Source organism: Plectropomus leopardus, chromosome 20, assembly GCF_026936395.1.
Source record: "Plectropomus leopardus strain MGB_pleo_1.0 chromosome 20, ASM2693639v1, whole genome shotgun sequence".
Lineage (NCBI taxonomy): Eukaryota > Metazoa > Chordata > Actinopteri > Perciformes > Serranidae > Plectropomus > Plectropomus leopardus.
The window spans coordinates 26,973,716-26,991,037 of record NC_142195.1 but is presented as its reverse complement, the minus strand read 5'-3'; the positions used below and the strand labels follow the sequence as shown (position 1 = coordinate 26,991,037).

Below are 17,322 nucleotides of genomic sequence, written 5' to 3'. Positions count from 1 at the left end.
TTTTTTTTTTAAAAAATCCTCTTTATTTCATACTTGCCTCTATTTTTTTTACCTTCACTTATGTATTTTATTGTGCAGCATTACATAAATAAAAGATATGCAGCTCAGTCATTCACAGTAAAAAAGCAACATGTTAAAACAAAAGCAAAAAGGACATTCAAACTTATTTATTTATCTTAAATTCGATTATGATTAAATAGAATAAGGTCTCATTAAATTAAAGTATACCTTTTACATAAATTAAATTAAATTATGTTAAAAGTAAGTTATACAAAATAAATAATAATAATAAACTGATTTAAATAGATTATTGATTAAATATCCCTTAGAATAATGCTGATTATTCTAAGGGATTGTAAAAATCAAGTCCTATGAGATAAATGTTGCACAAAATTAATTAAATCAAATTAAATTAAAAGTTACAGTTACACAAATGCACAACAAATGTTACTTTTCCACAGTGACAGCCTCAAGTCCTATGCAAAGAAAATGAAAATAAATACAATAAAATAAAGATATAGCCACTGTTTTCGAATGAGATTAAATAGATTAAAGAGGAGAACAAGAGCTGGAATTACAAAAAAAACACAGATGCCAAGTGTTATTCTGTTTTAATTTCCAATAACCAACAACTGGCTGGTACATTTCCAGACAAGACAACAGACAAAGTGTATTTACAGTAAATCAATGTACATTTCATTTCTTCACATGTACAAACATCCAATCCATGTACAATATTTACACCGTCGAGTCAGTTTCACTGCTGATGGACTAACTGAGCGGCTGCTGTTGTCCTTCACATGCACCCTAATGTCTGAAAATATCCAACGTATTATCTCCGTTTTGGTGTTTTTGGTCACACAAAAAAATTTAAATCCAGTGATCTGGAATATTAAAGACAAACTTGTGCAAAAAAGAAAAATCTTATCTATCGAAAACAGATAATGTCAGAAAAAAACGTGATTTAGTCTTTAATTAACAAGGGAGCTAAAACAGATAATAATCGAAACGCAGATCTGTTTAAATTTGTTCAAGATCTGATCTAGCACCTTTCATTTTTTTTACATTTAATTATAAAATTTAAAAAAGATACAAATAACCAGTTTCTCTTTGTTTCATCATCGTGTCCTAAATATGACAAAATATGACATAAAACGGATCATTAGAGTGCATGTGAACTCATTTCTGTGAGAAGAACAAAAGAAAAAGGGAAATGATTTGTTTCAAAGTCTAATCTGAACATTAAAAAACAAAAAGAATGACTGTTGGTCTTATATAAACATATATTAGCTGCACAGAAGGAATTGAACCCCAAACCCAGACCGTGTCAGTGCGTCTGAGCTGACTTCACTTCACTTATATACAAACCAGAATATCATTCACATGTACATTTACACTTTAAGCTCATACAGCAAATAATTATGTACACTCTGCTCTAGTTATAGACTGCTAAACTCTGCTCCTCTAAAGCTCTGCTTAAACCTCTGTCTGATGCTTCAAGTATAAGATCATTCACAGATTATCGCTGCTGGCAGGGAAAACCTCAAATCTGCAACATCGAAAAAAAAATAAAAATAAAGAAACCAGCCGACCTCCAGGTGTTTTTAAAATCATGATGAACTCTTATATATTGTCAACACAAATTAGACCATCTGATCTCACAGCTGAAGTAAAAACTAAAATTGAATAGGGTTGAAGCACCTGTCAAAAACATGAGAAAATAGCCCATAAATGAGCAATTAATTATTAAAAAAAAAAAAACAAAAAAAAACATTAAAAAAAAGGGGGGGGGGGGGACCCAAAACAAACAAACAAAAAATAATTAAAATAAAAACAAAACAAACATAAACAACTGAATTGCTTAAAATTAAAATAATTGTGTTGTACAATTTTTAAAAATATTATGATGATCATTAGAAATATAGTTCCCTGGATTTTTAGCCTTTTAAAAAATAATTTTCTAAATACACCCAGACTGAATGCAATGCAAGAAAAGGGATGTCGACCCAGGTTTCAAAGGGTTAAGGCAAGATTGAATTAATATTCATTAAAGTTTGTTTTTAATGTCAGCTACAATTAAATTTCAGAGTAATTTTACAACAACTGAGAAAAAGAGCCATTTTTTCTTTTTTTTTTTTAAGTTAAGACAATTTTCCCCAAATGTTAATTGAAATGTTATAACTGGCATATCTGCCACATGTTTGCACGTATTTTCTGGCAATTTTGGTTTGTTTAAAGAGTTTAAAAGGAAGGATTAGCTAAATTATTCTTTTTTTTTTCTTACTATTTAAGATTTTATAATGCAACAACAGAAAAAATGACTCATAAAATACGCCCATGTCGGAGCATTTTTAAGTCTTTTAAAAGACTGATTTAAGACATTTTAATACCAATTAAGGCCTTTTATTATGAGTGTTTTTCTTACTTTTATGGGGGACATTTTGGGCTGCAGAATCAATTTTAGCTGAAAATTAAAAATAAAAATGAGAGTAAGGCTGTAACCATAAACGATATGGTTCCACCACCGTTGGCGGTCGGACTGCTTTGAGTTGCAGCTGTGAGGTTTTCTGCTTCCAGCAGCCAGCAGCATTCATAAAGTGACTCTGATATAAAAAATAATACTGAGGTGATAGAGGACGAACAAATCCAGGTTAAACGTGATTTAAAAACATCTGAGGTAGAGTGACAAACGGGGACAATAACCGGTGAAATTACAAGTAACGAGATACCCGGTGAGGTGTTCTGTCATTTCTATTAAGAAATTAATTTAGAGAAATTAAAGAGGAAACTTGGCCGTTAAAATAAAATATTTTGTCATGTTGAGTTTCAGGTGTCTGACTCTTCTCTCAGCTCGTCACATTCGTGCCTTGTTAGCGACCGTTAGCTCGTAGCAGGTAAGATACTGTACACTTAAAAAGAATAAAAACCCCTTAACCCCCAAAAAGAAAAAATATAAATCAACACGGATGTTTTGGCTGCTGTAAATACGCTGCAGACGTGTTTGTTTTGTACAATAACCAAATAAGAAAAAATCACAGCATCAAAATACGGCTTCAAAATGATACAGCTGAAGGTAAAAACACCTTTTTTTTTGTTTATCACAAAAACAATCAACAACTTCAAGCTTAAAGATGAACGATTCCAATAAAACCGCAAAAATACTTCACTCTCCTGTCGGGTGATTTTATGTGGGCGTATCCCGAAACTGGCCGTTCCACAAGAAACGCAGTTGGTCACTCGTCTTGTCAATCAAACGATGGTTTCCCTTTGTTAAACGATGTCCCCGTCGGCCTCACCGTTTATCCGTCAGTTAAACGGTAATCTTCTGGTGAATTGCAGCTCTTTGCTCCGCCGCCTTGTGAAAGAAACGTCCTTATTGGTCACTGACGAGATGTTACTGCCTCCGCCTGCTGGCAACGATCCTACCGGAGCGTCTCGCTGTCAATCACGATCAATAAAAGTACACTTAGTCTCACCCTGCGGCAAAGAAAATGTCAATCACACCTGGGTGTCAGCCCTCCGCCTGTCCATCAAACGATACTGTCCTGAAGCAGCGGCTCAAAGTCCTCGTCGCTGGCGGCGGGAGGGTTCTCCTCGTCGCTGCCCGGGAGCGGCGTGTTGATGTGGACGCCGGCCAGCGAGGACATGGACTCTTTGCTGTCCAGGTGGGGCTTGTCGCTGAGGGACAGCTGGGAGGGAGAGGAGGAGCAGGAGGGCTTCTCAGGGATGAAGAGAGCCACGAGGAAGGCGACGACCACGGTGCACGCCCCCAACAGGAAGGGCGGGCCGGGGATGAGGCCTCGCTGAAGGACGGAGAGGACAGAGATATTTTTTACTTTCATTTTCTCAAATCTCATCTGCAACAGGGCTGTAATGGTGTGAAACTTTAGTTGAATCTAAATTTCAGAAAGTGTAACAGGTTCACAGTATAAAGTCTTTATTATCTGATGCAGTTACCCTTTAACCCTTTGATACCTGAGCAAAGTGGCTTGATATCTTTAAAAAACACAGGAATAGGGCAACAACCAAGAAATGGCCCAAATACAGCAAGAAATTAGCAGAAAGTTGCAAGAAAAGTGCCTGAAAATAATTAAAAATAAACACAAAAAGGCCAAGAATAAACTTGACCTTAAACCTTGAAGACTTTATGACAATGGCTACTTTATTTTACTTTACTCTAACTGCAGTTCATTCAATATCTTTTTTTAATTTTAGCAGTAAATATTAGTTTAAAGGACATTTTAAAATATTGCAATATATATTGTGTATTGTGATATAGCCTTAAAATATTGCAGCAATATTTAAACTTTTATTAGTTTGCTTGTTGATTGTTTTGAACGTCTCCGTTCACGCTCTGCATCATTAAAAATGAGGATCTCCATCAACAGATTTCCAGTCTTAATAAAGGTTTGAACTAATTATTTTGAGTAACCGGGTCATGATTTTTGTAATATTGCAGTTGAATTTTTCATATATTTTTTTTCTTTTGGCGCTTTGAGCACCACAAACCGAGTCCCATCTCGTTCCATTAATTTGGAGAGAAGTTGGACATCTCTACAGCCGATATCTTCAACACTGCAACTCAAACCAAAACAATCTAAAAGAATCAACAGCCAAAGCGGTAAGAGGAAAAATGTGTTTTTGATTGAAGGGTGAGCTGTCTCCAGGGTTCCTACAGCTTAAGACATTTGGGATTTAAGACCTTTTAGGACTTTTTTAATGCTACTTGGAATGACATTTTACAGAATTTTACAGAAGCCAGTACTGTAGGAAAAAACACGCACTGACATTAATCAGTTAAGGTTAGGGGGAATTTTATTTTATTTTTCAAATATTAGTAATATTAATGCAAGAAGTCTTTGGTAAATTAATTATTATTTAAAAGTTAGCCATTATTTTGAGCTTTTCGAAAGCAATGTCAGAAAAAAAGCAGTTTAAAGACCTCTGAAAGATTGATTTAAGTCAGTTAAATGCGAATAAAGGCCTTATTTTTAGATTTATGGATTCAATGCCTTTCAAGACTTTTTAAGGAACCCTGTGTCTCTTTGAGCAGGGAAGCTCGTGGGAGATTTAAAAGCCTGCAGAGGTGTGTGTGTATGTGACTGTGCGCTGCACCTCAGTGGGGCTGTGCAGCGGCAGGGGGTCGATGTTGAACTCTCCCTGGATCGGGTCCATGGTGTTGAGCTCCACGTTGAAGAGGAAGAAGATGAATCCGTACAGAGCTGGACCCAGACCGTTACACAGACCTCTGATCCCTGTGATCATCCCCTGGACCACACCTGCAGCGGAGGTCACGTTATTAAAGACGCGCTGCTGCTGACACACAGATTTAGCTGGCAGAGGATTTATTTCACTGGTTCAGTAACATAACCTCCTCTGAAAGATCCATAATAACACACCGACCTATTGATCCGAGGAGGAGACGAGACCGTGACTTTCTGCCTCCTTTATTATGTAAAATGTATCAGGCACTAGTTACATCATTGATCAACACATTAAAAGAGGAGAGGAGAGGAGAGGAGAGGAGAGGAGAGGAGAAGAAAGGAGAGGGGAGAGGAGAGCAGAGGAGAGGAGAGGAGAGGAGAGGAGAGGAGAGGACAGGAGAGGAGAAGAAAGGAGAGGAGAGGAGAGAGGAGAGAGGAGAGAGGAGAGGACAGGACAGGAGAGGAGAGGAGAGGAGAGGAGAGGACAGGAGAGGAGAAGAAAGGAGAGGGGAGAGGAGAGCAGAGGAGAAGAGAGAGGAGAGAGGAGAGAGGAGAGGAGAGGAGAGAGGAGAAGAGAGGAGAGGAGAAGAGAGGAGAAGAAAGGAGAGGAGAGGAGAGGAGGGGAGAAGAGGGGAGAAGAAAGGAGAGGGGAGAGGAAAGAGGAGAAGAAAGGAGAGGAGAGGAGAAGAGAGGAGAAAAAAGGAGAGGAGAGGAGAGGAGAGGAGAGGGGAGGAGAGGAAAGGAGAGGCAAGGAAAGGAAAGGACAGGAAAGGACATGAAAGGAAGGGGAGGAAGGGAAAGGAAAGGTGGAGAGAAAGGAGATGAGAGTGGTATAAAAGAGAGATCAGAGAGTACAGAGAGGAGAGAGAGGAGTGATGAGAAAGGAGAGGACAGAAGAGCAGAGGACAGACAGGACGAGAGGAGGAGTTTATCTTTGTCACCTTGTTTGTCAGGATCAGCAGACTGTGACACCAGAGCAGAGACAGCTGGGAAGGTGATGGAGGACATCGCTGCTACGGCACCGGCTGCCCACATCATCCTGTTAACACACACACACACACACACACACACACACACACACACACACACACACACACACTCACAAAGTTAAAAGGGAACATGTCCTGCAGGTCTCTATGTACTACTGTCTGTATTGTGTATCACAGTGTTTACTGCCGAAAGATGCTTCAACTGAACATCTGCATCACAGCTGAACACAAACCGGAGCCACCAGAGAGTTGAACATTATCGCCAGAGGAGAAGTCGCAGAACATCTCTCGGTGGAAACACAGTCATCTCGCGATTGTGTTTTATTGACATTTTGAGAACACCAAAAATTTTGCGCGAATCTGTAAAACCCGCCTACTAATGCATCAGAAAGAGCAGTAACTATTCCATGTCTGAGAGCAGCTTTACACCAACAAAATGAACACAAAAAGAGAAAACACACACACACACACACACACACACACACACACACACACACACACACACACACACACACACACACACACACACACACACACACACACACACACACACACACACACACACACACACACAGAGATCTCACCATGGCTCTGATCCAAAGCCGTACCAGGCCAGCTGTAGGATCTGGAAGCCCAAACCCAACAGAACAGTGTTTTTGTTACCCAGAGTCCTCATCAGCAGGGTGAGGAAGAGAGTCTGAGGAAGGACAAGGACAGAGGGACAGGTTTTTAATTTTGTCCAAACCAGATAAACATGTAAGATTTTACCGAAGATCTGTGACACATGAAGTGACGAGCATTTAAATATTCTGTGGAGTGTGTCTGTGTGCATGTGTGCATGTGTGTGCATGTGTGTGTGTGTGTGTGTGTGTTACCTGTGCTACGATGGACAGGATGCCCACCACTCCAATAAAAACAGCGATGGTGGTCGAAGAGAAATTTATGACCTGGAGGGGCACACAGACATGATCTTTAGTTTTATTAGCAGAGGGGCCCAACATGGATCCCTGTGGAACTCCTTCACTGACCAACATTTAAAACCACCGGAAACAACCGTGTGAAGATGATTTAGCTCACAAGCATGTTTTCATTCTACACACGGTGCCTTTAACCCTTTGAAACCTGAGCAAATGTGCTTGATCTCTTTCGAAAACATGGCAGGAAGGCAATGAGCAGGAAATCACTCAAAATTAGCAAGTAATTAATAAAAAGCTTATAACAAAATTAATTGGAAATTAGTATGCAAAAAAAGAAAAAATGGGGAAAAGAGAAGGAAATGGGTTGAAAGTGCAAAAAATAAATAATGTAATTAACTTATAATTATTAATAATTATTATATATAATTATACATATAGAATTATAATTAAATATAATAATAGAAATATTTTTCTATCTGTGTCACTCTCCTTTTTTTGTCTTTTTAAAATAAATTTTTGTTTTATTTTCATGTCAGTTTTTTCTTGCTCATCACCTTTTTAGACATGTTTTCAAAGTAAATCAAACTAATTTGCTTAGGTTTCAAAGGTTTAAACGCTTGTGAAAGGCGTCTGAATGTAACACAAGAATCTGATGTCTATTCAGGTGTCAAAGGGTTAAAGGCAGATGTAATAACAAAGGCAGTATTGTTGTTAGTAGTAGCAGTAATTGTAGTATTCTTGGGGAAAGGGCTGCATCGGGCCGCAGTGTGACTCACCTGTCTCAGGTAGAGGAAGAAGCTGGAGTACTGTCCGGCCTCGGGCAGGTAAGACAGGAACACAGTGATGCAGATCAGTAAGACCGTCGGGTCCTGACCCACCTTACGCAGAGACTGAAGGAGAGACAGAAAATAAACAGGTCATCAGTTAGTCTTCAGTTTAAATCATGACAGTCTGTGAAATCCACCTGACTCATATCCACTACTTTACTTTTCTTCATTATCAGGCCCTGATAATGTCACCATTGTTTTCCCATAGTGCAGCATGTCTGGTTAAAAAACAATTGTGAATCACTGTAACCCCAGGAGATTATTGAGCGCAGTCACACACGTGCATACAAAACATTAGGCTGAATGGACCAGCAGTTTGCAAGATTAGCTGCGGGCGGAAAACACACGCGGACAAATTAATAATCCCCTTAGAAATAATCAACCTGCTCTGAGTTCGTTATTCAATATAGTTATAACAAATTTCTGTTTACTGACAGCGAAAGGATCGGCCTGCTCCCAGGAGATGGGCGCCCCCCAGGTGTTGAGCCTCATCTTGTCGGGCAGAGACTCGGGCACGGCCAGCAGGATGAAGCAGATGTCGGCCAGAGCGATCAGCGTGGCCACCAGAACCACCAGGTTGTCTCCGTACCAGGCTGACAGGTACGCCCCGATGGCCGGACTCGTTACCAGGCTGGCTGCAAAAGTGGCCGACACCTTGGAGTCGAAAGCAGAGAGACGCAAATAAGACTCATTTAAAGAAAGGAAAGGCCGTACTTCATTATTCCTCTCTGTGTCGGAGGATTATTTTAAGTAACCGGGTCACGAATTCTGGAGAAATTCCTGTTGAGTTTTTTAATGTATTTTCTTGGCGTTGCGAGCGCCATCTCGTTCCATTGTCAGGGTTCAGACTTTTTTAATGCCACTTGGAATTAAATTTAAATTTAAGACTAATTTTACAAGAACCAAAATTGATCAACTGATTAGGGACAATTTTCCCAAAATATTTATTGTAACATAAAACATGACTTGTTTTTAGAGACAATTATGCCAGGAGAATTTGGCATATTTTATATAATTAAAATATAATAATAATAATAATAATAATAATAATAATAATAATAATAATAATAATGATAATAAAATATGTTATGCATTACTTTTTGATGTAACAGTGCAACGTAAAAAAATTAATCATAAAATCCCATTTCCAATGCATCTTTAAGGCTTTTGAAAGATTTATTTAAGACATGTTAATACCAATTAAGGCCTTACTTTTAGATGAATTAATCCAGTGCTTTTTAAGACTTTTTAAGGATCTGCGGGAACCTTGATTATATTGTAAAGAGGGCAGACATCCACGACTGATATCTCAGCAATTCACACCAAAACAATCTCGACTAAATAGCACTAATGGAAAGAAGAGGTGAACACTCCCTGTAAGAGGTTTATATTCAGTTTGGCAGCACATCAAACAGGAGTCCTCACCAGACCGTAGGCGGTACTCCTCTCTCTCTCATCCGTTACATCAGCGACGTAAGCGAAGATGACCGAGAAGGTGACGGAGAAAGCTCCAGACATGGAGATCATGGCGAAGTACCACCTGCAGGACGAGGAAGACGGAGAAAATTCGGTTTCAGGACAGTTTCTTCATCACAAAAGAGGACTTACTACTGTGAAAACTGGAAACTCAAACGGTTGCACCGCTGGAAGACGCCGTCACTAATCTACAGATTGATCAGAATTTATGTGTTTGAATATAATTTTCGTGTTTGATCCATCAGCACATAATAATCTCTGCACAACCTCATCGGTAGAGTTACTTTTACACCTCAGCCAACGTATAACCTGCATCACACACTTATTGTTAACTTACATACTAGTTTTATACGTTGCATTGTAATATAAGGCTAAATTTTATATTTTTTACACACTCAGCACATTATGCATATTTCTTATTTTAAATATTCACATATTAGTGCAATTTTTTATTACTGTATTTCTTTACATTTTATATTTTTAAATATTTTACATACTTATATTTTAAGTATTTACATATGGGTGTTAATTGTTTTACTAGTACTGCATTTCTATTTTGTATTTATATTTTTACATACTTTGTCATTTCTACTGAAAAAGTGATGAAAATGGCCTGAAAATTAGTTTTAAAACAGAGTAAGAATTGTTAGAAAATTATCAAAAACTAGTGAAAAATACCCATTAAATATATTTATAATCTATTTGAGAATATTTTTTAAATTTATGTTACAAAAAAATTGTCATATATTTGAATGTTTCTGCACTTTTTTGGAGGGTCATTATTTATTTATTTTTTAAACTTATTTCTTGCTTTTTTTGATTTTTGACTTCTCCCATGTTTTTGGCAGAAACTAAACCAATTTGCTCAGGTTTCAAAGGGTTAAGTTTTTGGGTTCTGATCACGTAGCGTAATCCTGTGGTTTGGTTCTCCAGGTGAGTCGTCTGACTTCACTTGCGTCCTCGTATCTCTTTGTTAGCGGTAATGTGTGAGCAGAGAGCGGAGGGTCGTACCAGGGGCTGAGCCTCATCAGGGGGATCGGGGCGCAGGTGAAGAAGACGGTGACCAACAGGAAGGTGCGTCGGCCCCACACGTCAGACAGCGCGCCGATCAGAGGAGCGGACATGAATGACAGCAGGCCCTTAACGTAAAGAAGCAGAGTCGGTGACAGAATAAAAACTCAGCATCGATTTCTCCTCTATACGTGAAGATGAGCTTAAAGAGATTAAAAAGTGTAAATGTCCGAAGTGTTGAAGTTCTCACCTTCACGCCCTGAATGAGTCCGTTCATCAGGAACGTGTGCTGAGGAAACGTTTCATGTAGAACCTATCAAGAGAGACAACGTCAATATTTATAAAATCTGCACAAATCTTACAAACATCTTTTACTAATTAGAAGTAAATGTGTTTGAAATCTTTCCTCACAGATACTAATACTACACCGGAGGAAACTGTACTTTTCTTACTGCGTTTGCACAGCGAGCCAAATGTCTTTGAAGAGCACCTCGATACAGCTTTTTGGCGTGAACGCACCCTGTCCGCGGTGTCTGCGGTGACGGTGTTATGGCTCATATTTCACTCACATACTAAAACTGTGAAACTACCGTCTGTCGCACATCCTGATCCCTTGATGTCAAATTACAGCTCCAGACTAAAGTTACCTGCGTGACGTCAGCGCCACGAATCCTGGACGACTGAGCGAGACAGAATGTAATACCTGGATGATCCAGATACTATAATACAGGGTTCATAATGCAAAAAAAAATCTCTATAAACAAAGAAATGGTTATATCAGGAAATATCTGATCAACAAAAGTTACAAGAAAATTCCCTGAAAATGAGAAAAAAGGTTTTTTTTCAAAAGGGAAGAAAGAAAATGACCTCAAGAAAGCTTTTTTTGTGACATAATTTTAAATTTAAAATGAAGATGATTCATTTTCTGGTCATTTTCCCTCGTTTTTTTTTTTTTTAATTACATCTAATAATAATAATAATCCATTCATAGTGGCCTTTTATTGATTTTTTGCAGTTTATGGGATATTCTTGCCAGGTTGCTCATTATGTTTTTTCACATGTATTTGAAAAAAGTCAGTTTAAAGTATTTTATTGAGAGGAGTCAATTTGCACAAACTAATATACACAGACACAGAAATTATTGATAAATATACAAATGCAGCATCAATATAGTGTATAGTATAGTAAAATAGTACAGACGCCGCTCTTCTCCAGATTTTTTTAAATAATAAAAAAAAATAAAAAAATTGGATGTCAAAGCAATTTCTCGGGTTTCAGCGTGAGAAATGCTATTAAAAGGCATCTAAATATAATCTTCAATATAATAATCTGAGCCTGTCAGTGGCAAAACCAGCACTTTTGGTGGATGTAAATTCAGGCTGAGCCCTGAGTGGTTACATTGCAGCCTGTTTCAGTGCTGCCGTCTTCGCTCTCGCTCAATACTGGACTCATTTAAAAAAAATGTTGTTTCTATTAGTCAACTGACACAAAAAACACGGGAAAACAGGGTCCAGGTTGAAAAATACTGCAGACGGAGCGCTCTGAGCTAAAGAAAAGGACTTAAATTAACTTTACTCAAACTTCGTCAGCTCCTCGTGGGAGCTGCTCTCGCCGCCGCTGCTCTGTATGAACGCAATTATCTGACCTCAGCGTCCCCATCATCATCATCATCATCATCATCATCATCATCATCATCATCATCATCACCACAGTGGTACTCACGGTGAGCATGGGCGTGGTGAGTAATCCCCAGGCGAAGAACTCCAGGAAGATCACCACCACGGCGTGATACACACTGGGCCTGCCGATGCCCTGCTGCAGCTGAAACACACACACACACACACAAATTCACAATTAAAATCACTTTCACCATTCACCATTAAAGGGACACTCCGCAAATTATCAAATGAATGTCTTCTGGAGGGATGGGGGTTGAAACTCTGTTTTATCGAGTCCCGTGGGTCCTGTAACACAACATTACATCTCGACACGTCCAAACTTCGTAACAAGTCCCGTCAGTTAAAAACAATAATCCAATGTTGAAATCCGAGTTAAAATCGGCAGATTGGAGCTGGTTAGAGAATTAAACGAGGCTGCAAAAGGTGCCATTGTGATGTGTTCAAGGTCGGCTCAGTAAAATGACTTTTAGACTAAAAGTAAATAAATCGTCATCACGATGTGTTCAAATGTAACAGCAAGAAAAAGAAAGTGTGGTTTTTGGCGAGAAACTTGAATTATTCAGTTGTCTGGGTGAGAAATTTGTTTTCCCAGAAATATAAAATGGATAGTAGAGATGGAAGAAAATATATATTTTTGCTTTTGTTAGTTTAACGTTATAATGAAGGCTGGAAAGTTTTTGTTCTGTTCAGAAAAAGTCACTTGTTAAGCAATAAAAACAAAACCAGTTCTGTTAAAAAATGTATTTTTGCATCTTTCCACCGAATTATAGAAAAGTATCGACAGTGGTATCTATAAAGACTTGGATCGATAAGGAGTTTCGATTATGTATCAATATCAATAAAAATGACCAATCGCCATCCCAAGTCTTCTGAGGCTTTATAAAACCCCTTTAAATACATTTCAGAACATCTTAAAGCAAAAGGACATCGCTTTAACCATAGAGACACACATTTATCGTACAAAAACGTGCAGATGAACGTATTTTCTCACACAGTCGAGCTTTTTGACGATAGTGCGGAGCGAGTGTTAAAGTGGAGCACCGCACACGAAGTGACTGTCAGCCTACTGACACAGAAACGCAGGATCAAAGTGTGGATATGAACCAGTTTCTATCTTTAGCGGGAATAATAACAGGTTTTTCTAACACTTATTAAGATTACTTCGATAACGGGTGATTGTTTTCTGCTCTCGTGTGTTATTAATCTTCATGTCAGCAGGCGAGAGTCTCTGCGATATTAGTGCAACATCACTGATGGACCGAACATTTCCGTTATTTTTAGATTTGATACCTAAAACATGGCTGATAAGACTTTTTTCTAATCTAATTTAAATTTTAGTAGAATTACCACCTTGTGGTTGTGTGTCTGCATGAACCCGTCAGTTTGTAGCATCTGTGTCATATGACAGCTGACAAAGCTTCAAATGTTAATGCAAAGAAGCAGGAGTCGACAGATTATTGGGGGATATTTGGCATTTTGACGATTATCTGCTTTGACATTTTATTTTAATGATTGCCATTAAAATTAATTAATTAAAAAAAGCAAAGATAGTGTCAGCATGGGAGGAAATTTCACTTTGTAAAACCTCAGGGAGATATTTTATTTAATTTTTTTATTTAAATTTTACTTGACTTTATAGAAATCGGTTGCTGGGAACTTGCTGAATATAAAGTTAAAAGGTTATGTTTTGATTAAACATCTGCTAAGAGACATTTGAACAAAGTTTAGTGTTGGAGTTTGCTGTAGTCTAAATTTTGACAGAAGAGATTTTCATTCTTATTGTAAAAGTTTATCACTTCTGAATATCTGTTATGGGTCTCATTAACCACTAACACTGCGCATCAGTATGTGCCCTAAAAACACAAAATCAATCACCCTACAAAGACGCTGCTTTTCCTAAAACATGGAGGCTTTACACAAACAAATAATATTTAAAAAATAGTGTCACCAGTTCAGTATCGGACTAAATGTCTCCCCTTCAGTTCCTAAAATATGACGTTGCATTAGGGTTGGCCTTGAAATAATATCACAATATTTAAATTATTCTCCTCAAAAGCTTCATAAATGCTGGACTGGACAACAAAATCAAACGTCACGATATGACGAAATATGTAGATATTGATACTGTGACAATATTTTAGGGACAAAATATTAACACAACGAGATTTTTGATCATCATCAATAATGTGGATTTAATAAGTTAAGATTTAATGACGCAAGAATTAAAATTAAAATTTAAAATCAGGAAAAGACTTGTTTCATATCATGATATGACGATATCCAAAATCTCAGACGTTACGTGGTCTCATATCACGGTAACGGTGTGTATCGTGTATATTGCCCAGCACTACGTCGAACAATGGACAGAGAAGTATTTTGGCAGAACATTATGATGCCACAGTGAATCTGAAGTGAATATTCACTCAAGAAAGCAGACTTATTATATATATTTAAGTTTCCTTTTAGGTCTCTTTATGTTTTTATTATGTAATTCTCATCGACTTTGATTATCTTTGTAAAGTTTGTAGGACTGAAACCAAACTTATTATAGATTATTTTTGTACTTTGTTTTTCAATTAATCGATTATTGTTCAATCAATAAAAATGTGTGAAAATTGCAAACAAAATTTCCAAAATCTCATGGTGAAATCTGCTAACACAATGTTTGGGTTTTTTTTTGATCAACTCTCCAAAATCTAAATAAATTATATTGAAAATTTACTCATACAGGGTTCCTACATCTTAAGGTAAATTCAATTTAAGACTTTTTAATCCCACTCAGATTTTTTTCTAATAGCCACAATTGAACAATGACACATTTTATTTTGCCCAAATGTTTATCATGACAAAAACATGATTTTTTTAAATTATTATGTTTTTGTCCAGTGAAAAAGTTCGATTATCTGCATCAAATGTTAGAAAAATAACTCTTTTCAGAGTGGAGCACATGGAAGACAATAAACATATTATAATATTATAAAAGTATCTGTTTACTTTACCAACATAAGTGGGAAATATCTGGCATTTCTGGCCTGTTTTGTTTTTCTCAATCATCATGTCATCCCATTATGGCAACTTTAACAAAGAAATGTATTAAATTACCAATTATTTTTGAAATTTTACAATGCAACATCATAAAAATGATAAATAAAATTTCTTAAAAATGTTTGAGCATTTTTAAGACTTTCTAAAGATTATCTTTAATACCAATTAAGACCTTATTTTAGGATTAATGAATTCAATGCCTTTTAAGACTTTTTAAAGGATGGATGGATGTTTATACAGTTTGTAGTACTGCAACTACAGTTATCTGTATTATTGATTAATCTGTCCATAATATTTTTTCAATAATCCATCATTGTTCAATAAATATAACGTGTTAAAATTGCAAACAGCTTGCAAAATTTGTAAAATCTCACGATAAAACCTGTGAATAAATACATGCATTTTTCTCAGGTTAGATGCAAAAGATTGATTTGCTATAATAACACATTTCTATATGTAAAAATCATGTGTGATCTATAAAAGAGAGCGTAAAAAAGCGTTGTTGCTGCAGCAGGTTTTGTGAAATAATGATTATTTGTGATGGAGGATGTTAAAATGGAGGCTGTGCTGATCTGCAGTGTGTGGCTGTGTGGCCTCGGTGTGTTTCAGGCCGAGCTGTTATGTAACCAAATCATCCACACACTAAGCCGAGCTGTCTGTGGGCCACATTAAACCCGCTGTGCCACCGATGGCTCCATTACAGCATCAACACAGCCATTTTGGACCAGAGCTGCTCTGTTCGGGTCCATTTTCACTGCGCTCGTGACTCATTCATTTTATTTTCTCTAACATTTTTTAATTATTTTTTTTTATTCAACCTGCGGGATAAATTGTAGCTGATTTGAGTGGCTTTAAATGTCATATTTGTGGTTATTTTTGTTGTAAAAAATTTTAAAAATGCATTTTAAAGCACTATAAATAATCAATACGTCATATGTTTCAATATATGGTTATGTCATCCATGATTTTTTTTTTTTTTTATTTAAATTTTTTGTTTTTATTTTTTGGAGAAAAATAACCAACAATATGGCAACCTAGGCCTAAATAATTTAAAAACAATAAAAAATGACACAGGTTGGTAGAATAATAATAAAATATGGATAAAATGGCGGGTCGTCCACCCACCGCAGCTCCGTCCTTCATGATGATCTTCTTGACGAGCACCACCCGGCCGGTCCCCGCCGGCGGCTCCCCGGGCATCTCTTCACACCTGCCGCGGGTCACGAAGCATCCTTGCCGCGTAGATATCCGCGGTTCTCCGGGTGCTTCCAGGATTCCTCCTTGTGTAGCCCCGAAGAGGCTAAACCGAGCTAACGGGGGGGGTTAACGCCTGAATACGCCGTGTTTCGGGGCCGTTACCGTCCACGGTGTCTCCGGTTAGCTCCGCCGTCAGGTCAGCCCAACGGTCCGCAGCTCGCGCCTGCGTGCACGCGCTCTAACCGTCAAACTCGACAGAACCACGTCACGATTTCCGGTTTCGGTTGAGCTGTCTTTCATATTAAAAGCTCGTGTATTTTGGCGTATTGTAAAGGTCCAGTGTGAAGGATTTAGGAGGATATAAACAAAACAAAACAAAACAAAACAAAAAAAACACGGAATATAATATTGTGAGAATTATTTATTTTAATATTTGTTGAACTGTCATGTTTTTGTTACCTTTATAGACATTTATATGTGTATAGAGAAGCCACTCATGGTATTGCAAAAAATATAATCTTATAAGATAAATAATCCTTTATTAGTCCCACAGTGGGGAAATTTTCAGTGTTACAGCAGCTATGAGGAACAGGATAAAAAGAACAATATAATAGTAAAAAATAATTACAAATACAAAAAAAACAAGGTGCCAGGTAAATAAGAAAACAATGTGCAAAAAAGCAACATAAAGTTACAAGGTGCCAACAGCTCACAGTCTAGAAAAAAAACATATATAATATATGTACAAACAATATATACACCAATTGCACATGAAGGATATATATATTATAGGCTATATTTGTACATTTTTACGATAAACGTAGCTAAAAACAAGCCATGTCTGTATTTCAGTTCAGCTGTATAACTATGTAGGCCAACTTACAGTACTAACAGCCAGCAATTTTTGGTTTCTGATAATGGTACAAAACAATGTTTTACAATGTTTTCAGTGGCAACTTTTGTTTTACTTCCCAGAA

The 17,322-nt window shown here is 37.3% G+C and overlaps 1 protein-coding gene across 1 annotated transcript; it reads right to left on the bottom strand.

The window, feature by feature from the left end:
- Positions 1-594: 594 nt before the first annotated feature.
- Positions 595-16,578, bottom strand: slc71a2a (solute carrier family 71 member 2a). The gene is made up of 12 exons (XM_088070638.1): positions 16,274-16,578; positions 12,147-12,245; positions 10,675-10,737; positions 10,425-10,552; positions 9,363-9,477; positions 8,373-8,591; positions 7,887-8,000; positions 7,069-7,140; positions 6,778-6,890; positions 6,146-6,243; positions 5,116-5,279; positions 595-3,803 (listed from the first exon to the last, which is right to left on the bottom strand). The coding sequence occupies exons 1-12, from the start codon at positions 16,346-16,348 to the stop codon at positions 3,531-3,533; spliced, it is 1,533 nt and encodes a 510-aa protein (XP_087926764.1). The 5' UTR covers positions 16,349-16,578; the 3' UTR covers positions 595-3,530.
- Between the last annotated feature and the right edge of the window lie 744 nt (positions 16,579-17,322).

What these genes read in the sequence shown, in the direction of transcription:
- slc71a2a (XM_088070638.1), bottom strand. Translation starts at nt 16,348, where the DNA reads ATGCCCGGGGAGCCGCCGGCGGGGACCGGCCGGGTGGTGCTCGTCAAG. An exon ending in TCTTCCTCTACCTGAGACAG is followed by an intron (nt 7,141 to 7,886) that starts GTGAGTCACACT and finishes GTGCCCCTCCAG; the next exon opens with GTCATAAATTTCTCTTCGAC. An exon ending in CGCTGCACAGCCCCACTGAG is followed by an intron (nt 3,804 to 5,115) that starts GTGCAGCGCACA and finishes TCCGTCCTTCAG; the next exon opens with CGAGGCCTCATCCCCGGCCC.